The following is a 26277-nucleotide window of genomic DNA, read 5'->3' as shown; positions in this document are numbered from 1 at the left end:
TTCCGGTGGGGGTGCCGCGCCCAGTGAGGGCCCGGAAGTGGGTCGCGCGGAGATTGCTGGGCGGTTCTTGCCGGAAGTGGAGAGCGGCTGTTCGCTGTCCGGAGGTGAGGGAGAGCTCTGAGGTGAGGGTCCGCTGCCGGGTAGGGACTAGGATCCCCTCCACGACCCACCGACCCCTGGTGCGGTTAATGGCCTACGTTTCTGGCCTATGCGCGCGTGGTGCACCTTGCTGAGGGGGCTGGGCGGAGGCCCTCAGGCCGACCTGGGATCCTGGGCGCGGTCTCTTGAGGTGGAGACGGGGTGACCAACTGAACCGGGGTTTCCTGGGGAGGCGCTTGGTTTCTCAGTCCTGGTCATCAGCCTCAGAGGAGGCCTGATTTCCAAGGTGTCCTAACTGAAAGGAACCTCCGAGACCTTAGTAGTTTTCCTTATCTCCCTTTCGCCCCCATTGCACGGATGGGTAAATTGATCCCAGAGAGAAGAGGCTGGTCTACGATCAAATAGTGAATGAGGGAAAGAATTAGAATTATGACTTAAGTTACTTAAATTTAAGCCCCAGATCCTTCCCATGTTCATGTCCAGGGAACCTCTTCGTCTCGGAGCGGTCTTTCGGTTGGTGTCCTTTCTTGGGCAAGTGCAAGTGAAAGGCCACCAAGGTAAGGGCTGCTTGGAACTTCCTTTTTCTTTTTGTAAAGCAGCGTGTTGGGAGTGCCTGGGGAGTTTTTAAAAAGAGAGCGGCAGGTCGGGCAGGTCCTTGTATTTGCGCTCAGAGAGTCTTCTCTTCCACCTAGTCTGTTGCTGTTATTCTGAATAGTCAAGTTCACTTTATTGAAGGTGTTGCATACTTCTGGTCCTGAAATCAGGTGGCTCAGCTTTGGTCTTGTCCCACAGCTGAGTAGCTATAGAGGCCTTATTTAACCTATTTTTGAATCATTTTTTAAAAAATCTTTTGAGTGGAGATCTCTTTTCCCCTCACAGAAGTAAATTTAGTACAAATGTGTTTATTCTGTCTCGGGCACTCTGCCACATCCAGGGAATGCAGTTTTGAAACAAAAGCAGCTAGAGGCTGCCATCAGGGAGCTAACTATTTGCAGGGACGGTTAAGAAGTGGTTATAGCCCTGACTGGTGTAGGTCAGTTGGTTGGGCATCATCGCACAAAGCAGAAGGTCACAGGTTGATTCCTGGTCAGGGCACATGCCTGGGTTGCAGGCCAGGTCCCAGTCAGGGCGCCTTAGAGAAGTGACCAGTTGATGTTTCCCTCACACATGGATGTTTCTCTCCCTCTCTCTCTCCCTCCCTTCCCTCTAAGAATGAGTAACTAAAACCTTTTTTAAAAAAAAGTAGTTATAAATGTGGTGAGTCTTAGGAAAGAACAACAGAGACCTATGGATGTTTGGAACACAGGGCTCAGGAAAATCCCTTCTGCAGAAAGTGTAAGATGAATTTTGAAGGATGAATAGGAACGAGCTCGATGAAGAGAGGATGACAACCTTATAAAGCAGAGGTTAGTATGTGAGGCACATATTAAATGAGGCTCTTGGCCCTGGGTCCTAAGAATACAGTTGTTCTCATGGAGTGGACGAGGGCACATACAAGCAAAGCAGGGATGGCTTACAGTGTTATAGTGCACTGTGAGCTCAGGGTTATGGAGCGATATGTGAGCCAGGTTTTCAGGCTTTGAGGAGGAAATGGGAGACGAAGTTTTAGCCATGTGGTGAATCTGGAAAAGAGATTTCCATGCAAAGAGTACAAGTACAAGGACATGAAAATATGGACATATGAAAGACATGACTAGTTCAATGAGACTGTAATTCTATTAGTGCTTGGAGAAGTGAGGAAATGGGAAGTGGTGGGGGTCAAATATGAAGATCTTGTAAACCATGCTAAGGAATTTGGATTTGACCCTGAAAGCTATGGGGAGACTTTGAAGGGTTTTATGTAGGAAAATGATGTAGTCAGATTTACATTTTAGAAAGTTCAGTCTGTCCAGTGGGAAGAGACATGATGAGGAAGCAGACCAGTGGTTGGAAGCTGTTGGCGTGATCTTGACTTGAATTAAGACAGTGACAGTGGAAAGGAGAAGAGGAGTCAGATTTGAGTGATATTAAACAGATGGAGTCCATAGAACTGGAGGCTGATTGTTGATAGGAGTGAGGAAATAAAAGTAGTCTGGGATGATTGCCTGGTTTTATGGCTTAGGGAACCGGGTGGTACCATTTACCAAGATAGGTAATGTGAGAGGGAGGGACGACTTAGGGAAGTAGCACGGGAAGAAAATTAATTTTGGACATATTGAGTTCAAGGTGTTTGCAGCACATCCAAGCAAAGATGTTCAATAAAGTGTCTTGACTAGTGGAAACAGCGAGAGCAAAGATGTGGAGGCAGGAGTGGGTTCATGTTGTTCAGAGAAGTACTGGGACTTGGAGTTTGTGGCAGAAGATAAGACCAGAAAAAAGGTAGATGCCTGCCAGGTTATGAATGACTTTTGATGCCTAGTTTGAATGCATCTGTATTTTATTCTGTGGTTGGCAGTTTGCTTATTACTTGAGTTGCTGTAGTCCAGCATAAAGGAATTTCTGTAGAAATTTCTTGCGCTGGCTGGATAGCTCAGGTTATATGTTTGATCCTCCGACAGGGCACATACAAGAAGCAACCAATGAGTACAGCCTGTCATGCAAACTGAAATGTTGGTATTGTTAAGATTTGGTGAATGTATTTTTGCCTTGAGGAGGTTAGCTACCTAGTTTGTAAAATGTTTTGTTTCCATACTGAGGGATGATCTTTATTCTCATTCTTTTTCCTGGTTCTCACCCTTTATCTTGGTTACATATACTTTTGTTTAGTTTTATTTTTTTTTTTAACAAGGACTGAGCCTTTAAAAGTGACTTCCTCGTTTCAGTTTCCCGTGAAACATTGTGAGTCAAAGATTCATTTTACTTAAAGAACAAATGCAAAGTGTCTTTGGAAGTTGAACACTCTGGTTTGAAATTTAATCCTGAGAATCAAAATCTGAAGATTCCGAAGCCATATTTTACCCGGTCCTGGTGATCATTCCTTTGAATTGTCGTCATCAGTTTCTTTCTTTACTTTCTACTAACCTGGCTCTCATGCCTATACTTTAACTTCTCTACCACAACCAAATCAGTCTTAAAAAGAGTCATTTTCATCTCATTACCCTTCACAGGTTTCATATTGCCAAAGAATAAGTCTAAACCCCATTGCATGATTTATAAAATTCTCCACAACCAGACCTTTATCTTAATTAGTTGTCATTGGATGTTGCAGATTGACATTCTAATTTAGAAAGTCCTAAACTTCCATATTAGCATTTTATTTGAACCTGTAACACTTCCCTTATGCTCTTCATTACATTTAGGACAGGGTTTCTCAGCCTTGGCACAGTTAACGTTTTAGGTTGAATAATGTTTTGTTGTGGGTTTTTCCTGTGCTTCGTAGGGTTTTAGTAGTATCTCTGGCCTCTACCCATTAGAGGCCTGTAGCACTCCCTCAACCCTGACAACCAAAGATGTTTTCATACAATGCCAAATGTTTCCCAGAGTACAGAATTGTCCCTGATTGAGAGCTACTGTGTTTAAAAGTATCATAGTTATGATTGTACAATGTCTTATCCAGCTAATTTTTCTGAGGGCAGGCTCTGTGGCCATGCTTAGCAGGCACATGAAAGGCACTGGATACCTTGCAATGTGTTTCACTGAGATGCAATGTGTTTCACACCTTGCAATGTGAAACACTGAAATCATGTGTTTCACTGAGACGGCAAGAATTAGTGTTTATTCAAGGAATTCCTGTGTGGTCCTTGAAGGACTTGCCTTTTTGTTTTGTTTTGTTTTGTTTTCATCAGAGGATGTGATCTTAATAGAGGAATACTGCTGGTTTAGGCACTCACTTAGAAGAAAGCTTTGTGTTGACAGTGAAAGTTGGGAGATTTATACAGGATGGGGAAGAATAGGTGTATAGTTGTGAGTACATGAAACAGTTTATTCTTGTATTATTATTATTTATTAATTATTTTTCATACGAAAAACTGTAACCCTACTTTTGCCACACCTAGTATGCCCCCTATATTGGGGAATATATAAATTCCTGTTTTGTTCATGTTGCCTACATTTAGACAGCTTGGTTTAGTGGACAGGGATTATCATTTATTTTAAATTGCATATAGTTTATGATGTACTCAACATTTATTTTGATTAAACCATTATAGTTTTATCATCTTTAATGTAGCTACAGCATTAGGTACATTAGCTAAAACTTTTCTTGATAAACGATCATATAAACCCCATAAAAAGAATCATGCCTCTAAAAATATCCCTCATGTACAACGCAGCTTTGTGTGCCTTGTGTTACCAAATCTGTCATGTCAGGCTTTTCCATCTGACTGGAAAATAGTTATAGTTGAAATGTTTCATGGAAGGAATGAGCTTCCTTTTTTGTTTTTTCTTTTTTTCCTCCAGAGGTCATAAAAATTCCTGTATTTAAGTTAATTACAGACTTATAGTCACAGATCTTTTCATACATTTAATTGTAGCTGAGTCATGGCTAGGGACAAATGGCAACCTTGAATCTATCTTTATATATGGGAATGGGAAATGCCGTTCTGTTTAAAGCAATTTCCCAGCTGAAATCAGCCAATGCAGTTTTTCCTTATACAACATCAAAGATGCCTGTTAAATGCTCTTAAGCAGTTAGTCCTTGTAATCCTTGAATGTAAAAGAGAGAGAGAGGAACCCATTGCCACACAAAATTATGTTTGCCCCAGACCATCGAAACAGCTAGTTCCCAAGTCTGACTTGAGCTTATACACCATTACTAACTTTACTCACTCCTGGAGTTTCAGATAGAAGACCCTGTTAAGGAGGGAACAGGAGACTAGTGCTGATTCTGAATTGGATTCTTTCCCTCCCTAGAAGATAGACCTTTCTTTCTCTTAATCTAAGCCTCAGATGGCAATGACTCAGACACTAAATGTCATTGGTTTCATCAGTGAAACCAAATGCTTGGAGAACAGTGGCTCCTGATTTGGGTTAGATTTAGATGGCATCTTTACTGGGGCAAAGTGGTGTCTGTTCTTTGGTTTCTGGGTGAAAACAGCCAACTTGTAAGTATCTTTTATTAGCATGTCTAGGTTTTGCTTTGTGACATGTTAGAGCTTGGTGGTGAGAATTACTATATTGTTAGGTGTAGAACTAACTAATACCTTATAGCTCAGTGGTAGTTTTTAGAGATATGGCTAAGTGGAGATGTTTTGTTTTTGTTATAAAGAAATTATAGCCCTGGCTGGTGTAGCCCAGTGGATTGAGCTCAGGCCTGCAAACCAAAGGATCGTGGTTCAATTCCCAGTCAGGGCACATGCCTGGGTTGCAGGCCAGTTCCCAGTGGGGGACACATGAGAGGCAACCATACTTTGATATTTCTCTCCCTCTCTCCTTCCCTTCCCTTCCCTTCCCCTCTAAAGATAAATAAATAAAATCTTAAAAAAAAAAACAACCTTGTAAGCCAGAGACCTTACCTTTAACAAAAAAAAGAAATTATAGAACTTTGTTTCTTTCTTTTTTTTTGCTCTTTAATTGGTGGGGGGGGGATGCTTTTAGAAAGGCAGGAACAGTTTTTTTTAATTTATTTATTTTAGAGAGAGAGGTAGGGAGGGAGAAAGAAAGGGAGAGAAACGACGGCAATCAGTTGCCTCTTGCACATCCCCCAGCTGGGGACCTGGCCTGCAACCCAGGCTTGTGTACTGACTGGGAATTGAACCAGTGACCTTTTAGATTGCCGGCTGGTACTTAATCCACTGAGCTACACCGGCCAGAGTGAGAAATTATATAACTTTGTTAAAGAAAGTTTGGGAAGTAGAGGGGCAAATTATTCAAAACCTCACCACTCTGATGTGACAAATACTTTAAATTTTATTTTCTTCAAGTCCTTTTCCACAGTGCATTTAGCTGTTCTGCTATAATCAGAAGTCTAAGCTAACACGGTAGTGAACATCTTCCCACCTATCATTTTTCCCATATTGGGATTACTTTCTTAGGATAACATCTAAGGAAGAGAACTACAAAGTCAAGGCTAAGATAAGCATTTTGAAACAGATCAGCTGTACTGCCATAGAAAACAGGCTGACCTGTATAGTTCTTTCTTTTCATTTTCACTTAAGGTTATGATTTAGAGGAACAACTACTAGATAAAGTAGAAAACATTTTAAACGTAGCAACTTCCTACTCATAGAAATTCATACAACTGGCTTAATTGCCTGATGAGATGAGACAGGAACTGCAGGAGTAACCTGGTTCCATTTACTTCTGGATTATTTCCTTGAATAGGCAGAAGGAATTGGGTTGCTTGAATTGTTAGAATGAATAAAGTATGAAGCAGCTTTGACAGGTATCCCTAGCCATTTCTGATTTATCTTGATTTCAGACTACAAAAGAAATTGCTGGAGAATCAAGGTTCTAGTTTCTTTTTGCTCTGCATGATATCCCTCCAATAGCCTATTCATTTCATTGCTGATGACTCGCAGATGTTGCTCTCCAGCCTTGATCCTTTCCCAAGCTTTATTTCTTACTACTTACCAGACATTTCTATTAGAAGCTTCATCTCTTCACACTTTACATATTCAAAACTGACCTTGCCTTTTTGCCCTAATTGGACATTATAGAACATGTTTCTGTTTATAGTGTCCTCATTCTCTTAGATAACTGGGTTTGCATCTCTGGAGTTATCTTGGACTCCCTTCTCTGAATGCTACTGTACTCAGTAGTCAGTGCTACACAGTTATTCGTTGTTCTGTGTTTAATGCACATTTGTTTTGTATGACCTCCAAGGCGAACCAAGATCAGTGGGGGAAGTCGCAGGGAAGCCAATTTTGCCTCCATATAAGGAAGAACTTTTAAATACTTTGAGCTGTCTGAATGGAATGGGCTGCTTCCAGAAGTCTTGGGTTCTCCACACTGAAGGCGTTTGAACAGAGGCTACCTGACTAACTGCTGGGAATGTTGAAAGGGCTGTTTGGGCATCAAATGGTGTTTTTACAAGATGATTTCTATACTCAATATTAATCCTGAGAGCCAGTGCTTCAGTGGAAGGTAGTTTTGTTTGTCCTGGCAGATTTCCTTAGGGTAGAAAAACTTTTAACATTCTTTTAAATTTTCATTAGCACTTAATTCAGGTACTAGTCTCTTAGTTGCCTAAAACTGATTATTTGTAGGTTAATTGATTCTTTTCATTTGGTTTCTAATATCTGGTTAGATGCTAGATGTTGTGGATTTTTAACTTTTAAATATTAAATATTTTTGTAATGACCTCCTTATTTTGAACACTAGCTTTCGACCTAACTTAGACCCTGGTATCTTCCATTTTTTCCACATCTCATTCTGTTTATCAGGCACAATTTGTAAAATTTTGCTCTCATTGTATTATTCCTTCACTCAAAATTCTTGAATGGCTTTATATTCATCACAACATCAAATTCAAATACTGCCTGCCTTTCATTGCCCTCCATAACTTATCCAGTCTTATTTCCCATGATACTTCATGCTGCATGATCTATGCAGGCTAACTTGCTTGTACTTTCTGTGCATAGCCTCCTCGTTCTCTCTTTGCTTCTGATTGCTCTGGAATATCTTCCTCTTTTTTTTTCTTTGACCTCTTCTAACAAGATGCCCCACTTCCCTTCAGAAACCAGATTACCTTCAGTCCTCATTGACTTTTTTTTAAAAAATAATTTTATTTATTTATTTTTTAGATTTTATTTATCTTTAGAAGGGAAGGGAAAGAGAGAGGGAGAGAAATGTCAATGTATGGTTGCTTCTTGTGTGTCCCCTGCTTGGAACTGGCCCCTGCTGGGAACTGGCTTACAACCCAGGCATGTGCCCCGACTGGGAATCGAACCTCAATCCTTTGGTTAGCAGGCCTGTGCTCAGTCTACTGAGCTACACCAGCCAGGGCTCTCATTGACTTCTTTTGAGCTCTCAGACCACATAGTCATTTACACTGTATAATTCAAAACCATACAATATTCTTCAAAGAAAAAGTTTTAGTATAAAGCCTGATACTCTGACGTTCCCTGATTCAGGTGAAGTTCGGATAATCTCTAAAAATACAGTCTTTGGTATTTATTACATTGACATTTCATCTGTATTGTCCTTCCCAATAAGAATAAAAGCTTCTGGATGACAAAGACCATGCGTCTTCTATTTCTTCAGTAGCTGCCACAGTGCTAAGCATTTTCATTTTATGAGCATCTTCTGTGTGCCAGGTTTTTTAATATGCTGTGAATGAATGGGGCTGAGGTTGAGGGGAAGAGAATGGACAAATATCCCTCCTCCTGGAGGGATTCTAGCACACAGTATGCAGTGATAACATTTTACATTTGAACTGCATTTGAAAGCTCCCAAAGTAACTACTTATCTATAAAATGTACTCCTTCAGTCCTTACATTTCTGTGCTAGGTGAGGTTCCATTAAATGGCTGCCCTGAAGTAATATAGTTAATATGTGGTAGAGTTGGGACTTAGACCTTGGTCTCCTGAATCCAAGTTTTATTTAGGTTTGTATAATTGGGACCACCTCTGTTTGTGAAGCTTTTGTAATAAATGCTTAAATAGTTAGGAATCTGTACATTTATTTATGAAGCTTACATATAGTTCTTGGCTGTTAATCAGAAATGGCAAGAAACAATATTAGGTAGACTTCTCTGCTCTTGCAATTCTGTATTTTTTGGGAAAACCCTTATTTTAAACATTTGCCTTCCAGACATATGTCATCTAGCCTAAATGTGAAAAATACTGGCCTCTTTGGAGAAAATTGAAAGCCACTAATAATGTAACTGAAGACACCAGAAAGAGGCCTTGAATTCATAGTACTGTGCTTACTTAGCAAGCTGTGCAGACTGGATGCTCTGATGAACCACATAGTCACTTAATTGCTTAAAAGCTATGTGGGGCATTGGGAAGAGACTCAGACTAGGATTCAGAAAATTTTTGCTCCATACCTAGGTTCTCTGCCCACTGGTTGATTGGTATCTGACAGGCCTTTTCACTTCTGTCGGTTTCTTCATTCTAAAGATGGGGATCAATATTTTCATAATATACCTCATAGAATTAAGTCTTTTTTTAAAAAAAAATGAAGTCTTAAAAGAAGCAACAGATAGGTGATATAAAGTATAGCAATAAGGGAGTATTATTTTAAATTAATGTTATATAACCTAATAAACAAGTTTATTTTCCTATAGAATTGGTTTGAAGATCTCTATAGCATTGTGATATTTTTGCTCAAGAAGGCAGAATTTATTTGAAAGATCAGGGTGCTTGTAAGGTCCTAAAGCAGACAAGCAAACAAGAAAAGAAAAGGGGAAAAAACCACTTCTCCCCAAATTTGTTATAGAGAGGAGGCAGCCAAACTTGAGTTGAGGGTAGAAAGTGTGAAAGCCATTATTGTTGTTATTTTTTTCTCCCTCTAAGAAGAAAATTTTTCTGGCTCTAAGAAGGCTTAGACCAACCTAGTGTTTAGAGTGCCTAGACCATTGGTAGTACTAGAATCACAAAGACAAGACCTGGTTCCTGCCCTAGGGTGGCTAATTGCCTGTTGACTATTAAATGAGTGATTTTAAACCTGTGTGTTAAATGTGTGGTAGAGATGAGTGCAGTGTCATGGGAGCACACACTGGAAATGCTCCTTGAGGAGATGATACCTTACCTAAGATTTAATGAGTGATAGGAGTTGCAGAGAGGGGGAAAAGCATGCCAAACTAGAAAAACTTCCTGGAGAAGGCAACACCTTAGGTGAGTCTTGGAAAGCAGTAGGAGTTCTGAGACAGGGCAAATTGGGAAGGGAAAGCAACCAAGCAAAGATGATAGTATTATAAAAGCTTGGAAGTGAGAGAAAGCATGACTCTTTCTGGAAAATGCAAATTGTCCTGGATTACTGTGGCGTGCTGAGAAAAGGTATGGCAAGAGATAAAACTGAAGGGGTGGTAGGCATAAATCAGGACCAGATTATGGAAACCTTGTTTGGACTTTACTTTGAATAGTATTAAAATGAAAGACTATCATAATTACATTTGCATTTAAGAGGGATCACTGGTACAATAATATGGAGACTGGATAAAGAGAGTGTATTACTGGAATTAGGGGAAACTGGCAAGGAGGTTATTGCAGGAATCTAGGCAGAGTCACAAAGACTTAATTTTCATCAATCAGGATGAAGGGAAGGGGTAATTACTTCAAGAGATATGCAAGATGGAGCCTGTGGATTTCAGTGACTGATTAGATTTGGATAGTAGAGAAGATAATTTAGTTAACACTTACGGAACTATTTTTTATGACTGAGCCAAGTATCTGTACAGCTATTTCCTCTTGATTCTCACTGCAGCCTTTTAAATTTTGTATTGTTGTCTCCATTACACAGATAAGGAAGTTGAGGCTCAGAAAGATTGGTAACATGCAGGGCCAGTGAGTGCTGTTATTCGAACCCCAATCTGACTTCTCCAAGGACAATGCTCTTAACCCACTATACTCAGTGCCCAGCAGTTCCCTGGTTACTAGCTTAATCAGTCAGGTGATTGATGGTAGTGTTGGATTACTGAGACTGTGGGGCTCGAGGGTAGGAAGATGATGAATTCTGTTTTGGACATTTCAGCTTGAGATGCCTTTGGGACATCCATGTATAGATGTCTAGGAAGAAGCTGGATCTAAAATTGCGAGTCCTAGAAGAGTGGCCTGCACTGGATATGCTTCTCTGGGAGTTGTTGGCCCGTAGGTGGTTGTGGTGGTACCACTCAGCAAGCAGGCTGGGTGGTGCTACAGTAATGATAGTGGAAGGTTTGGGAGTGGACGTGACCAACCACCTAAAGAATGTGAATGTGTGGGAAATGAGACAAGGCATGGTTTTTGGTCCCTTTGGTTCTGAACATTCTTTCCCATATCTCACATTTAATCACCACCAAGAACAAAAAAGTAGGTGCTGTTCTATATTTGGTTAGTGGTAGAATGAGATTAGCTATAAATGATAGCTGTATTGCCCTTTTCCTTTTGATTAAGTTTGATAGCAGAACTGTAGCTTATATAGCAATTAAAACTTGTAAGTGAAATGAGAAAAAGGAGCCAAAATCCTATGAAGCTGTAGTAAGCTTTTAAGATTGGTAAGTGTTCACCAACCCTGGCAGTCTCTAGAGACATTTGTACTGTGTTTCCATGTTAACACTGGTCTTGACCTTTGGCTTCCATTGTGTATGAAGGGAAAATGTTTTAGAGCAGGTGCTGTCTGTTAATGGAAGATAGCTTGGTAGTTTATTGCAAGTGCTGCCTTTTCCCCTGGGATTTATCAAGTATGGTAAATTATATGTAAGTTTGTCCCTGGCCAGTATGCAGCATGGACAGCATAACATAAGGGAGAATATATTGGCCACTTCTAGTCTTCTCCATCTATAAGGAGAGCAGAGAGTTGGAAGCTTCTGCTGCATCTCCAGGCCAGGGAATGGAAAGGTGTATTTGGTTTACATTCTCTCTCTCTCTTTTTTTTTTGCATTCTCTTTTAAACATTCTCTGGCAAGTCACCAGGCCCAGAGAGACCAGAGCGCATACACAGAAAAGAAAGAACAGGGATACTTTATCTTGTGAGCTGCTTATCTCTTCCACAGGAAGGACAATGTGTTAAGTTGAGATATTCTGGCATGTTACCTTTGGGGGAATTGTAATTGCTATGGTCATTTTAGGCAGCCTCCAGGGAGCTGAGTCTATTCCACTTCAGTTACCTGAACTAATTAATGCTTTAAAATGGAATACCTCCAAGTCAAGACTACTTTGATTGAAATTTCACTGATATTTAATTTATGAGATTGGCTATGGTCTCAAGCATTTTATGTATATTGATAACATTGAACACTTATTTAGGTAGTGTGGGAAGCTTTCAGAGCATGTGTCCCTTTGGAGTTTTGGGATACTATATTTCAGGTACATTATTTTCATAAATGTTTATTGAATATCTTCTACCTGTCAGGTTGTGGTCTAGATGGTAGAGCATAATAGGGAACAAGTCAGAGAAGGTCCCTTCTCTGGTGGAACATACTGTCTATAGGATAGTGGGCACTGAATGAGGCTAGTTCAGATAAATTAGTACTTGTGAAAAATCTGGAAGAAGCTCTCCTGGATGTGTCTGTTCTTCCCTACTTCATATCCAGATCCTACCCATTCTTACCTGAAGCCTGACTCAAATGGCAGCTTCTCCATGCTATGCTTATCTGATCCTTTTAGCTTCTCTTCTCTGAAATCCTGTTATTCTTAGGTCACCTGAATTTTTTTTCTATTTTATAGTTGTTAGTTAATGTGCATATCAAGTGTTTTGTATTAATTATAAGTTATTGAGGGCATGATAATACCCTATTCATCTTGGTTTTGGGCATTCATGTGCAGACAGCATGATGTAGGAAAAACACTGAAGTTAGAGTCAGACTTGAATTTGAGAACTGGCTCTCCTATTATTTAGTCATGTGACCATAGGCAAGTCACTTAACTTCACTGAAATTAAGTTTCCTATCATTAAGAGTGTAATAATTTTGTCTGGCCAAGGTAGAGGCATAGGTGGAAGCACTGTGCCTCCTCGCCCAGCCAAATTTAAGGACAACAAAAATTTAGAAACAAAAACACAACCAGAACAGACAGAAAATTGAACTGTACAGAAGTCCGACAATGAACCATTCATCCAGACCGGTAAGAGGGGCAGAGTTGGTGGCCGGTGGAGAGGGGTCACGGCAGGAAAAAGTGGTGGTTAGCAGACCCAGACGCGCAGGCTGTGCAGGGCTAGTAGACCCCAGGCACGAGGAGGAAAAGAGCAGACCCAGTGAGGCACGCAAGGTGGCTGGCTGACCGTAGACACACATTCGTGTGCAGATAAACCAGGCAAAAATGGGCAGTGAGACAGACCTCACAACCCAGGGCCCCAGCAACAGGACATAAAGCCTAAAAGCAATGACTGAAAACACTTGTGGAGGTTGAAGTGCAGGGAGAGACTCCCAGCCTCTCGGGAGAGTTTGTTAGAGAGACCCATGGGGTCCTAGAACATACACAAGCCCACCCACCTGGGAACCAGCACCAGAAGGGCCCAATTTGCTGGTGGGAAGCAGCAAAGGGGACTTGAAATCTGAGAGAGCAGAACAAACGCCATTGCCCCTCTCTGACCCCACCCCCACATACACTGTTATAGCCCAGCAACTTAGTCGCCCTACCCTGGTGAACACCTAAGGCTCTGCCCCTCATACCTAACAGGCGCAAACAGACCAAAACATTATGGCTCAAGAAGAAGAACAGCTCAAAGCCCCAGAGCCAATACTTCTAAGTGACCAAGAGATAGCCAACCTATCAGATGCACAGTTCAAAACACTGATGATCAGGATGCTCACAGAACTGGTTGATTTTGGCCACAAATTAGATGAAAAAATGAAGGCTACACTAAATGAAATGAAGGAAAATGCACAGGGAACCAATAGTGATGGAAAGAAAACTGGGACTTAAATCAATGGAGTGGACCAGAAGGAAGAAAGAAACAACCAAACAAATGAATGAAGAAACAAGAATTCAAAAAAATGAGAAGAGGCTTAGGAACCTCCAGGACATCTTTAAACGTTCCAACATCCAAATTATAGGGGTACCAGAAGGGGAAGAGGAAGAGCAACAAGTGGAAAATTTATTTGAACAAATAATAAAGGAGAACTTCCCCAATCTCGCAAAGGCAATAGACTTCCAGGAAGTCCAGGAAGCCCAGAAAGAAGGTAGACCCAAGGAGTAACACACCAAAGCAAATGTAGAAGCTAGAGAACTTATGACACATCGACATAAACTAAAGGGGGGAATGTGAGTGAGAAGGGGTGTGCAGGGTGGAGGGGAATGAAGGGGGGAAATGGGACAACTGTAATGGCAGAATTAATAAAATGCATTTAAAAAGGTATAATAATTTTCCTTCTATGCCTAAATAGCTTTTGGAAGGCACAAACTAAGATAATAAATTTGACTATACTTTGTAAATTCTATATTTTGTGGTATCATAAATATTCAGTAAATATTTGAGTAAAATTTGCTTTCCATGAATATCTTTTCCTGGGTAGTTCTGTTGTTTAATGAGGTCTTTATGATTTTGCAAATATGCTAGACTACTTTTCCATCTTATTTTATTATTAAATGATTCTGTTCCTCAGAATTGGCATCCTCTTCACCACAAATAGTACTCTATCTTTTCTCCTTAGGTACATATGTAACATTAAAACAAAAATGAGGGGCTGTGCTTATGGCTTCCCCAGCTGGGGGACGAGGTGCAAGATGGTTACATGTACCCAGCATGCGCCGCCTACTTGTTCCTGTACCCTTACCCATCCTCCGCCAAGGGCAAGGACCTGGTGGGCAGGGGCAGCTGGCAGCTACACAGCAGGGGCTACCTTCCCATGGTTTCCACCTCCTCCTCGGCCAGGGCAGCCCCGCCATTCTTCACCAACAAAAAAAATAATAAAACAAAAATGACATTTGATCTGTTTCACCAGGTGGTACATTATGGCTGACATGCAAAATCTGGTAGAAAGATTGGAGAGGGCCGTGGGCCGCCTGGAGGCAGTATCCCATGCCTCTGACATGCACTGTGGGCATGGAGACAATGCTCCCAAAGGTAAGTAATGCTCACTCCAGCAGAATGCTTTGAGTGAAGACAGTATCTTGGCCTGAAGTTTTCTGTCACAGTGTATTCTCTCCTTTGGAGCTAACTTCCCAAAATGTTCAGTCTAGAAAGTTCATTGCCTGTTATTTGTATTGCTGTGAACAGATGAGGGAGGAAGTGACTTGTGCAGAGAAGCCTGTGGTTAAGTTATTTTAATGCAAGAACTTCCTGCTTGTGTGCTATTTCCTGTTCTTTCTTTAGCAGAATGACTCCAGTGTAAGACAAATGACAAGTGTTGTTAAAATTTTCTCTCTTAAAATGATTGGCAAATTGGCCTTTTGGCATATGCCCCAACTGAATCATAGAATGTTGGAGCCAAAAGGAACCTTGGGGATCATTAATGTTTATTTTCATTTTATGTATAAAATTGAGCTCAGAGAGGAAAAAGGTCTTAGTCAAGGCAACACAACCAGTTAGTGTTAGTGTTGGAACCTAGGTTTCCTGACTCATGTTCTAGTATTCTTTTACTGGGTAGCCTTGCCTCTCCACTTTCATATGGAAGTGCCTTTTAACAAATCATTGAATTTCTGCTGCATAACTGATTATTTGTGGTGGGTCTGTCTGCAGCTGGAGCAGTTCCCTATGTGCAAGCCTTTGACTCACTGCTTGCCGGTCCTGTGGCAGAGTACCTGAAGATCAGTAAAGAGATTGGAGGAGATGTGCAAAAACACGTAAGGATGTTTGGCCCATTTTTCCCTCTTTTAGAAAGGACTGATGGCTTTCTTCAAATCTTGATCATCCTTGGTTTAAGAGCCCCTTGCAAGGTTCCTGGCTCCTTTCTAGCCAACTCTTGCCTAGAGTTCAGTCCAGGCACTGAAACTGTTCCTCAGAAGTGTTAGCTCTGGAGAGTGGAACTGGGACTTAGATAGGGGTGCTGGGGGGCTTGCATTTTTACTTTATACAGTCTGTAACATTTGAAAAAAATAGAAAATATGTATTTTATATTTTAAAAATGCAAATCCAGGAGAAATAGATTATTTTATTTGAATTTTTATATTTTAATAGTACTTATAGCCCCATGTTTTTTAAACATTTTTTGACTATGACCCTAAATAAGAAAATACATATTTGTAACAGCTATGATTCACAAAATAGTGCTTATTGTACCTGTACTGCACTTTTTGAGGGGAAATAATTTCAAGCTGATGTACTGTACTTCCTGTTTTATTTTGATCTACTTCATTTAATAAAGTGCAGATTATGGCTCACTAAGTTGATTTGATTAATTATCTGTGAGTGGATCATGATCCAACATTTGAGAAACAGCTTTAACCTCAAGGAGTAAATGCCTGGAGAATTTAGGCATAAATGTAGGCCTTTGCCTTTATTCCTGTCTGGTTTTTGGTGATGAGATGCAGGAGGGATTTTCCCGTGAACTTCATATCACACTGCATGTACATTTGCTAATTTGATTTCATCTAAAGCTACCCCTGATTATCTTCATTTCCTGGATATGCATCCCTGATTAGTTCCAATAGGAACAGTTGTATATATGTTCTGCAATCAGTCTCTGGAATCTGGAATACCTGAGGAAAGCAATGTGGAGTGCATGGGTTGCTACCAAAGTACGTGGAAGTGGAGGTTTCAGGTTATTCTTATCGGTACCTCTTTAGCTGTAATGTATCATTAGAGCTGATTCTTCTCCTTTCCGGCAGGCAGAGATGGTCCATACAGGTCTGAAGTTGGAGCGAGCTCTCTTGGTTACAGCCTCTCAGTGCCAGCAGCCAGCAGGTGTAAGTTCACTACCAGTAGTTTTGTTTTGGTTTGAGTTTTGTTTTGTTAGGAGAAGTTGAGAGGTTTCTGCTGTATTGTCACAACATGCTAGAATAAACCTACCAGCCTCATGTATGAACACACCAATTTCCAGCAGTAGAGTCAGACTCTGGGAATGTGCCATTGAGTATTTATTGGGCTCTACTAGCCTTTCATTTTACCTAGGATTGTAGTTACCCCTGGGACTTTGCTGCTTCTTTCTCTCCTCCCCGCCCCCCCAGCCATTTTTAAGAGAACGTTTATCTAGAAAGTTACAGAGGTAAAAAAAAAAAAAGTGAGCTGTAGAAGAAATGGGCTCAGGAAACAAAAGAAGGGCCCTTGGAGTTTAGGAGAGAGAGAGGCAGGGAAAATGGTGCCTGTGGGGAGGAAGTGGGGAAAGATGTGGGTGTGCTCCATATGGAAAGCTGTGCTGCTTTCCTTAATAGACGGCCTTTTTTTAGCCTCTCGGTCAAAGCTAAATTCATCATACTGTCCCCTAAGCCTTTTGGGTACAAAGAGTGGCTCTTTACTTCACTGAAGCAGGCTCTAATAATGCTCTGGAGATCCTAAAATTTACGTTACTGCTTTCTCCCCTTAAACTACTTATACCTCCAGATTTTATGCTGCCAAGGTGTAGAAATGAATTAGAGAAAGTTTAGATTTTTCTTGGAGCCAAAGATTTTAGTTTTGTTCTGTCTTTTTGCATTTGTGTTTCCTGGGCAGAGGGGAAATGAAACTTCTGCTGATGCTGTATTAAAACCTATGACCCTTTGTAAGCCTAAATAATGTAAAAAAAATAGCATAAGATAATGTTAAATATATTGGAGGCTAATTATTAATTTGTCTTGAATGGTTAAAACATTTTGTTTAAACCTCTTCTTTAAAACAAAACAGGCAGCTGAGACACTTTTATTTCCCTTGCTGTAGACTAGGGATTAGTAAACAACAACCCGCAGGCCAAATCTGGTCTGCCACCTATTTTGTAAATGAAATTTTGTTTTGGAACACATCCATGTCCATTCTTATATGTGTGGTCTATTGCTGCTTTATGAGCTACAACGGCAAAGTCAAGAAATTTCAACAGAGACCGTATGGCTTGCAGAGCCTGAAATGCTTACTGTCTGGCTCTTTACAGGAAGTTTGCTGACTCCTGCTTTAGATTTTTGTCATGCTAAGAGCTGATGATTGAGGTGTTCAGGAAACTGAGCTCTGGAGAAAGGATAAAAAGTACAGAAACACAAGATTTATTTACTTATTTATTTAGCTAAGCTGCCTGCTCACTTGCCAAACCCCCTAATTACATTTTATTCAAGAGATCTCTACTCAGCAGCTGCTATATGGCTAGCAATGTTGTGTTGAAGGGTATAAGGATTATAAAAAGGGGCTAATCCAAAGCCCTTGTTTTTGAAGAATTAACGAGGGACAAAAGCATATTCACATGGATTCATTAACAGTTTGTACTGGTGTGTGATATGGTGCCAAAATTGGGTATGCTGACAATGAATGCTGTAGGAGGCCTGTGTGGCCGGAGTTGGAGGGGCTGTTCTTCATGAAGCATCAAGAACATTTGGATAGACCATCATGAGTAAAGCCCAGAAATGAACTAGTATCTCCTGTTTAGTGGGACAGAAAGGAGTCTGAAATGGTGAAATTCTGTGATACAGCCAGAGTATGGGTCCTGATCATGAAGAAGCATAAAACCCAGCCTGAGCGGCTGGAACCCTGTGAGGAGAAAGAGATGATAAGCAGTATTACAGCCATATGACTCTGTGCAGGGTGAATACGAAGTTTATTTGGATGTTCACTGTAGTCTGTAAAGAATTCTTGCCTTCAGGATCACAGCTGACCAACCTATAAAAGCTTTTATAGAAAGACTCTAACATGAATCTTTTCTTGCATGTTTTTCTAGAATAAGCTTTCTGATTTGTTGGCTCCCATCTCAGAGCAGATCCAAGAAGTGATAACATTTCGGGAGAAGAACCGAGGCAGCAAGTTGTTCAATCACCTGTCAGCTGTCAGCGAAAGTATCCAGGCCCTGGGTTGGGTGGCTATGGTGAGCACAGCAGCTTCTGTGGGAGGGAAGGGATAGGATGAAAAAGATCCGGGGACAGGGCTAGAGGGGTTCTGAATAATTGACAGTTTCTCTTTCTCTAGGCTCCCAAGCCTGGTCCTTATGTGAAAGAAATGAATGATGCCGCCATGTTTTATACAAACCGAGTCCTCAAGGAGTACAAAGATGTGTAAGTCTGGCCATTCCTCAAAGGATAACGGACAAATCCAGCTAGATACTTGCTAGAGTAGTGCTTTGGGGTTAAGGCTGCCCTTGACTGCTGTGTTGGTTCTCCTATCTCAGGGCTGCTTTCTGGAAGTTTGGTAGATATTGGCTGGTGCAGGGTGCATTTGCAAGCAGGATGTGTTTCTCCTTCCACTTCTGCTTCTTCTCCAGGATTTGTAGAGGCTCTTTTAGTCTTCTAATGCATACCCTTCTAGGTTTAGTAGGTTTTGCTGGAGATAAAATGGACTAATGCAGAGGTGGCAAACACAAGGCCCGTGAGCTGAATCTGGCCCTCTACCTTGTTTCTACCCAGTGACAGCTCTTGCTTAACTGTTAAGGAGTATTTACATTTATACAGTCCTACAATTATATTCGGCCCTTTGAAGACAACAACAAGGCTGATATGGCCACTGGTGAAAATGAGTTTGCCCCTGGACTAAGGCCTTTTAATTAGCCAGTTGAGATAAGGTTTTGTTCTTTTGTGGAGGATTTTCAGCTATTCCAGTGGCAAAAGTTTCAGTAAGATTTACTAGGAAATTACCCTGACTATTGATGCGGTCAGGTAAAGTGAGAGGAAGGCTGCCTGGCCAGTGCAGGTATTATTAAGTAAGGGGAGTCATCGTATGGAATAACTGTAGGTAGGGCTGCATAGCTACCCAAACCCTCTCTTCCATTCATCATCAGTCAACCAACATTTGTTGAGTAACTACTATGAAGGAGTAAGCCTTTGTGTGTGTGTGAAGTATGTCCCAGAACACCAGGCACCTCCTTAACCCTTCCAGGAACCTGGAATTAAGCATCACGTGTTTTGATTATACCTCATCACTTTACCATTGAGAAAATTAGGACTTATGCTAAATAACTATAAAGTCTTTGAGCTCATATATAAAAAGAGAGCAGACTTGAATCATACTGTAGTACTATTTCTATCATTTAATGCTGATTGTTTCCTCCTAAAGGGAATTTTTTTTTTTGTTTTTGAGGAGGGACATATTTTGACATAAGGCACTGTGCTGTAGCCTTGGGAATCCAAGAGTTCCACAGTGATGCTCCAGAGGTCTCCTTTTACTATGGCTTTATGCACAGAATGACTGCTTTTATCAGTTATATGTATTAGATTCTTCCTAAGGTCTACTATGAAAAAAGTTTGCTACTTAACTGAAGTTTGAAGAATACTGCTGTAAGAGAAAGAGATGTGATCTGAAGTCCTTATCCTCATGGACTTCAGTCTAATTAGAGAATGGCTTTAAAAAAAGAAAAGCTTAGTGATGATAGAAAAGTTGCTGTTGAGCATGGCCTAAGAAACACCAGGGAGGAGGCAATGAGTTCCTCCTCAAAGAAAGGAGGGGTTATGGAATCAGTATTGTAATGTATTCTGTTTGTGATGAATTCTTTAATTTTTCCAGGGATAAGAAGCATGTGGACTGGGTCAAAACTTACTTGAGTATATGGGCAGAGCTGCAGGCTTACATTAAAGAGTTCCATACCACTGGACTGGCCTGGAGCAAAACGGTCAGTGAATCCTCCCTTCCTTTTACCCATCCAAAACAGGGTCCACAGGCTTCTTAGACTTTGGTACCACAAAGATCCAAGAGAAGGGTAGAAAGGAGGAGAGAAGGAAAGGGGAAAAAAAAGAAAGACTAAAAGCAAGGGTTATAGAAGGTATATTCATTTCTGTTCAATTTAAGTAAACATGGGTGAGGGATAGTGATTGGGCTAGAGGGGAGAGAGATGAATGAGCTACATTATCCCAGTACTCTTGAAGCTTAAAAATACAGATACAAAACCCCAAGATAAATCACCAAGCTAAATGCTGTAATAAAGATACACTATAGAGTATAAGAAGAGTGAATCTCACTGGAAGAAATTGTACTGAAGGGGTATACTCTGATCTGAGACTTTTTGCAAGTATAAGGCAGTGAGAAGTGGGAGAAATGGGGATACCAGCAAGTAGCATAGCTTAAACAAAGTAAATAACAGACACTAGTCATCTCCGACTTCAATAAAGAGAGATAGTCAGGCTTTAAGGAGAAAAAGCAGAGAAGGAAGGTAGGTTGAGACTTTCAGACTTTATAGTAGGTGATAACTACCATAGATATTTGAGCAAGAAAGTGATAATGATCAGATTTGTCCTTGAAAGTCTGTTTATAGGTTAAGAATAAGGGTACATGCTCAGACTATGGAAATGCTCATGGTGCTAAGGAGCTGATAGAAAAGAATTTGCAGGAGATATAATCAAAAGAAAAGAAAGACTGAATGAGATTGAGGGGGTTGAAAGACTCAGAGAAGATTGAAGTCAAGCTTGGGTACTAATGTCTTTCTCTAAAATAGAGACAAGGGGTTGATTGCACAGGTAGGGGAAGGAGCAGGAGATTATGGACTCAGTTTTGGACTTGTTGAGTCTGAGATACTGGTGACACACGTTAGTAGATTTTTAGAAGTGTGGGCTTAGAGCTGGAGTTAAGTAGAGGCCAAAGGAAAAATGTGAAGGTTGAAAAGAGCTGGGTTGGATCCTCGAAGTGGTGAGAAGGAATAAAACCAAGCTTAATTGGATAGGGAGCTACAGTGGGTACCCAGTGTACCTTGGACACATGTAGGACCTGATTGGAAATGGTATGGAGGGAAAGAGAGGGTGACTCTGTTGTCTGCACTTATTTTTCCAGGGGCCTGTGGCAAAAGAACTGAGTGGATTGCCATCTGGACCCTCTGCAGGATCAGGTCCTCCTCCCCCACCACCAGGCCCACCTCCTCCACCAATGCCTACCAGTTCAGGGTCAGATGACACTGCTTCACGCTCAGCACTGTTTGCGGAGATTAATCAGGGAGAGAGCATCACACATGGTAAGTGAATACTTTGGCAAGAAGAGTTGATTAGTAGCAAGAAGCTACTAATAAGTAGCTTGCTTGGGTCAGACCTTACCAACTAGAAACTGGACAGGTCTATAACCAGAACTGTGGTTGTGTATGGGAAAATTGATTTGGGGTGTCATAATAAAATTACCCAAAAGGACAGCAAAGTTGGCTTAAATGGAAATGGAAATTAGGCGATCATAGATGGGGGATTCTCTCTACCTCACAGTCGGTATGTTAGGCCAAGACATAGTATCAGCAATTTTTCCCTAGAGCTTTATGCATGTCACTACATGGTCTATTTGGGATGTCACTGTGTTGGGGTTAATTTCCTCAGAGGACTAAAATAGTCATGGGAAATTTGCATAAGAATTACCTGATAATGGTACATAGAAAATAGACATCCTCATGTATAGCAGGTGGAAGTGTAAACTATACAGCCTTCGTTTAGGGATCTACCTATAAAAATATCTAAAATAAATGTTTTATAATGTTATTTATAGTAACTAAAAATGGTATAACCTAAATATCCGACAGTAAGGAAATGGTTACTTGTAGTGTGTCTTCTTGGTGAAATACTATGCCGCCATTAAGTCTCTTTCTATAGTGAACCAAGCAGTGTTTAAGAAAATCCAGAACTGGTAGAGCTAAAAAGCCACTCAGTGTTGGTTATATAGTATGTTGGGCCATGTCGGGGAGCAGAAGCAAGGAGTTGGTCAGTCTGCTAAGGGTAGTAATGGAATCTTTTCCCTAAAATTAAAAAAAATTTTTTTAGACTAAATTAACATAAATTTTTTTTTATTGAAGTGTTAACTGGTTAAACTAAATTGATCAGTTGTATGGCTATGATTAAATAAAAAGCAGTTATCAATAGAAGAAATTATTAGGAGAGTTTCAAATGTTAACACTGATTTGGAGGGACGGTAGGTTAGCTATGGGAAAGATTTTCCTTTTTATAAATTTACTGTTAGATGTTACTTTTTCTTTGTTGCTTTAAAAACTACATTCCTCTTTTTTCTTTAGTCCTCATCTGAGGACATGCTTATTGATTTTTAGAGAGGGGAGGGGGAGAAGGGGGGGCAAAAATCATCAGTGTGAGAGAGAAACATCAACCAGTTGCCTCTTGCTTGCTTTCTGACCTGGGACTGGACTAAACCTGCAACCATGTACTCTGACTGGGAATGGAACCCACAATTTTTAGGTTTATGGGACTGTGCTCCAACCGAGCCACATCAACCAGGGCTACATCTTTTTGAGTATGTATTTCATGTGTGTCTTTCTAGATATTTTTCTTTGCATTTACATACTCATTTGCCCCATACACCCATGGTTTACTTTTTTGAATGGAACTATATAAGTTAATCTTTGGGTAGAAGAGAAATTATAAAATTGCTTCTGTAGTCCTGGCTGGTGTGGCTCAGTGGATTGAGCACCAGCCTGTGAACCGAAAGGTTGCCAGTTCGATTCCTGGTAAGGGCATATACTTGGGTTGCTGGCCAGATCCCCAGTTGGGGGCGTGCAAGAGGCAACCCATCCATGTATCTCTTGCACATCGATGTTTCTCGATTTCTCCCTTCCTTCCCCTCTAAAAGTAAATAAATAAAACCTTTAAGGGAAATTTCCTTATTTTAAAAAAAGTGCTTCTCTAAAATTGGTTTTGAGAGAACATCTCAAAGGCTCTAGTTTTTGCTTTGACATTTTTGTTAAGGATCAGTCTAACTTCTGATGGCAGAAGTTAGTTATTGTCTCAGCTCACAGCCCTGATATGAAGGACAGAAACAAGGCAGCTCATTGTTCTTACAGCCCTGAAACACGTATCTGATGACATGAAGACCCACAAGAACCCTGCCCTGAAGACTCAGAGTGGTCCAGTACGAAGTGGCCCCAAACCATTCTCTGCACCTAAACCAGGAGTCAGTCCGTCCCATAAACCAGCCATAAAGAAGGAGCCAGCTCTACTTGAACTGGAGGGCAAAAAGTGGAGAGTGGTGAGTTAATAGTGCCAGGCAGGACGAGGAAAACAGTAGACAGGGTTTCAACAGAGCACAGCCAAAGGAATGTAGCATTCTAGCTTAGATTTCAAGAAGGAAAATTTGGGGTAAACTGTTAGGGGGGTGGTGTGTGCTTAGTGATGAGGTTGCTGAAAAGGGGTATGTCTTTTACAGGAAAATCAGGAGAATGTTTCTAACCTGGTGATTGATGACACAGAGCTGAAACAGGTGGCTTACATATACAAGTGTGTTGACACAACATTGCAAGTCAAGGGCAAAATTAACTCTATTACAGTAGGTGAGTTTTTGTTGCCCTAGACAGGCTCTGTTTTAGAGCCTGAGTTCCTAAGATTCTTAAATGTATTGCTTTATTCTTTAAAGTTACACCATTGACTTCCTCCCTTTCTCCTCCTAGATAACTGTAAGAAACTCGGTCTGGTGTTTGATGATGTGGTGGGCATTGTGGAGATAATCAATAGTAGGGATGTCAAAGTTCAGGTAACTCGATATCTTGGCTCCTTCCTTTGGTCCCTAAGGAATTAATTGAGAGAGACACAGCCGACCCACAGATGTTACCGGGGTGGGAATCTGATTCTACAAAGTCTGTAAGCTGAGCTGCTTTGGATGTGGCAGGAGAGGAGTTGGCTTTTAGAGTGAGCTCTTTCTAGCACCCATCCCAGCCTGCCCTCAGTATCCGATATCTGCTGAGCACCTGTGCGCTTTTCATGTAGTTGCTGAATCATGTGAAACAGTGAAAGCTTTTCCTGCAAATTACTGTTGTTTTCCCCAGCTGCTAGAACTTAGTGTTCTTGGTGTTCTCTGCAGGTAATGGGTAAAGTGCCAACTATTTCCATCAACAAAACAGATGGCTGCCATGTTTACCTGAGCAAGAATTCACTGGATTGTGAGATAGTCAGTGCCAAATCTTCTGAGATGAATGTTCTCATTCCTACAGAAGGCGGTGACTTTGTGAGTTTCCTGATCTTTTTAATATGATGTAAAAACAGAAGGGACTGAAGACTCCTTACATTAGACAAAGCTAGTTGATAGACTTTCTGCACTAAGGGGTCAAACCCAGCAATGCACACTTCAAGCACAGGGAAGCGTGAGGCAGCCCCACAAAGCAGTGCTCCAGAGGAGGGTGGTCTGCCTTTCTTAGGTTGAGCAGTTTTGGTAGTAGAAAGGAAAGGGATGAGTCGTAGCACCCTGTTGAGTTGGTGCCATGAAGCTGTACACATTCTCATCTCTGCCTCATAGGCTTAACAGTCTATCCAAGGTCACTGATCAGTAAACAGTAGGGAACAGATTCAAACCTACACCTGTCTGGCTTCGGAGGCTTTGTTCTCATTCCTACACTGCTCCTTCATTGTATCAGTGGTAGGGGAGGTGGTCATGGAAGGTGTGCCACTGCCAGTGACATAGCTATGCTTTTTCAGGTGGGTTCGTCTCACTACATCCTACCTGCTCTCAGAGCTTAATGGAAGCAAGCATTGGAAGAGGAGTCTAAGATTAAACCCCAACTTACATTTTTTAGCTCAGACTTAAACATGTTTCTTTATTTGCAGAATGAGTTCCCTGTCCCTGAGCAGTTCAAGACCCTATGGAACGGGAAGAAATTGGTCACCACAGTGACAGAGATTGCTGGATAAGCGAAGTGCCACTGGGTTCTTTGCCCTCTTCCCTCACACCATGGGATAAATCTGTATGAAGATGGTTCTTTTCTAGATTTCCTCTACCTTTCTGCTCTTAAATTGCTTCTCTGCTTTGAGAAGCACAGCTACCTGCCTTCACTGAAATATACCTCAGGCTGAGATTTGGGTGGGATAGCAGGTCAGTTGAACTTGTGCAGGAAGGCACAGCTTTTTCATATCGGCTCAACCACACTGCCGGTCCATTCTTAAAGAACTGCAAACCAGGACTGGTGTGTTTCAGCTTCCAGCCTTTGGGGATTATTCTACCAATAAAGTTTGGGGGGAAGAATAAAGCAGTCCCCAGGAATTAACAGCTCAGAAAGTTCACACAAATTAATCTTTTCCTAACAATAAGCAGGAAGGTAACAAGCTGGTGTGATTCCAGCTGGTTCTTCTAACCAGACTAATTTTTCACTGTTGACAGCTAAGGCAAGGGTTGCACTGGACCAAAGGCTGAAGCTTGGCCATCCAGCATTCCAAGCAAAGTTGTTTCCTCTAAGTATTCATTTCATTCTGCATTCCATCCTGGCTCCACCTGAACCTGAGACAGTACGCTTTCCTGTACTGGCTGCTGTGACAGTGCCCTGCACCCAGGCCAGTTAAAGTAGTCTTGGGCCCTTTCTTCTCTGGGATCTGTGCCCAGCGCATTCCTATAGAGATGACTTAAAAAGGAAAAACACGCCATTCCAAGGAATCTGGTGTTCCTCCTTCTGTGCTAGGTGCCTGTCATCCATCTTCACTGTCCCCTTTGCCTTGTCGCGCTGAACAGCTTTTGGCTTCTGTCCAGGCACCTGAACAAAGGACTAGAGTCTCGCACAGCATTTCACATGTAAACTTCAGTTTTTTCCCCCTAGGACAGACCAAAATATGCAACATTTTTTTGGTGGGAAGAGAGATAGTCCTGTGACTTCGACCCATTTTCTGAGGCCTGTAGAAATAAACCTTTATGTACTTAAAGTTATACAGAAAATAGAATAAAATTAATACCAAACTTGCTTAGTATTTA

The 26277-nt window shown here is 41.1% G+C and overlaps 1 protein-coding gene across 4 annotated transcripts; it reads left to right on the top strand.

Moving 5' to 3' along the window:
* Nucleotides 1-26266, top strand: CAP1 (cyclase associated actin cytoskeleton regulatory protein 1). 4 transcript variants are annotated; one of them, XM_037149336.2, is made up of 14 exons: nt 12-122; nt 583-656; nt 14543-14664; nt 15280-15383; nt 16368-16445; nt 18374-18517; nt 18619-18704; nt 20146-20251; nt 21403-21580; nt 23393-23577; nt 23755-23878; nt 23996-24078; nt 24406-24549; nt 25146-26266. In XM_037149336.2, the coding sequence occupies exons 3-14, from the start codon at nt 14553-14555 to the stop codon at nt 25227-25229; spliced, it is 1428 nt and encodes a 475-aa protein (XP_037005231.1). In that variant the 5' UTR covers nt 12-122; nt 583-656; nt 14543-14552; the 3' UTR covers nt 25230-26266. The 4 variants fall into 4 exon arrangements, with proteins under 4 accessions (XP_037005232.1, XP_037005231.1, XP_037005230.1 ...); XM_053660370.1 differs by having other exon boundaries at nt 17-104; XM_037149337.2 differs by lacking the exon at nt 583-656 and having other exon boundaries at nt 1-104.
* The last annotated feature ends 11 nt before the right edge of the window (nt 26267-26277 follow it).

This window comes from Artibeus jamaicensis, unplaced genomic scaffold (assembly GCF_021234435.1).
Source record: "Artibeus jamaicensis isolate MK-2021 breed Jamaican fruit bat unplaced genomic scaffold, CSHL_Jam_final scaffold_847, whole genome shotgun sequence".
NCBI classification, from domain to species: domain Eukaryota; kingdom Metazoa; phylum Chordata; class Mammalia; order Chiroptera; family Phyllostomidae; genus Artibeus; species Artibeus jamaicensis.
The sequence above is the reverse complement of the archived record's forward strand: the minus strand, read 5'-3'. Positions and strand labels throughout refer to the sequence as shown.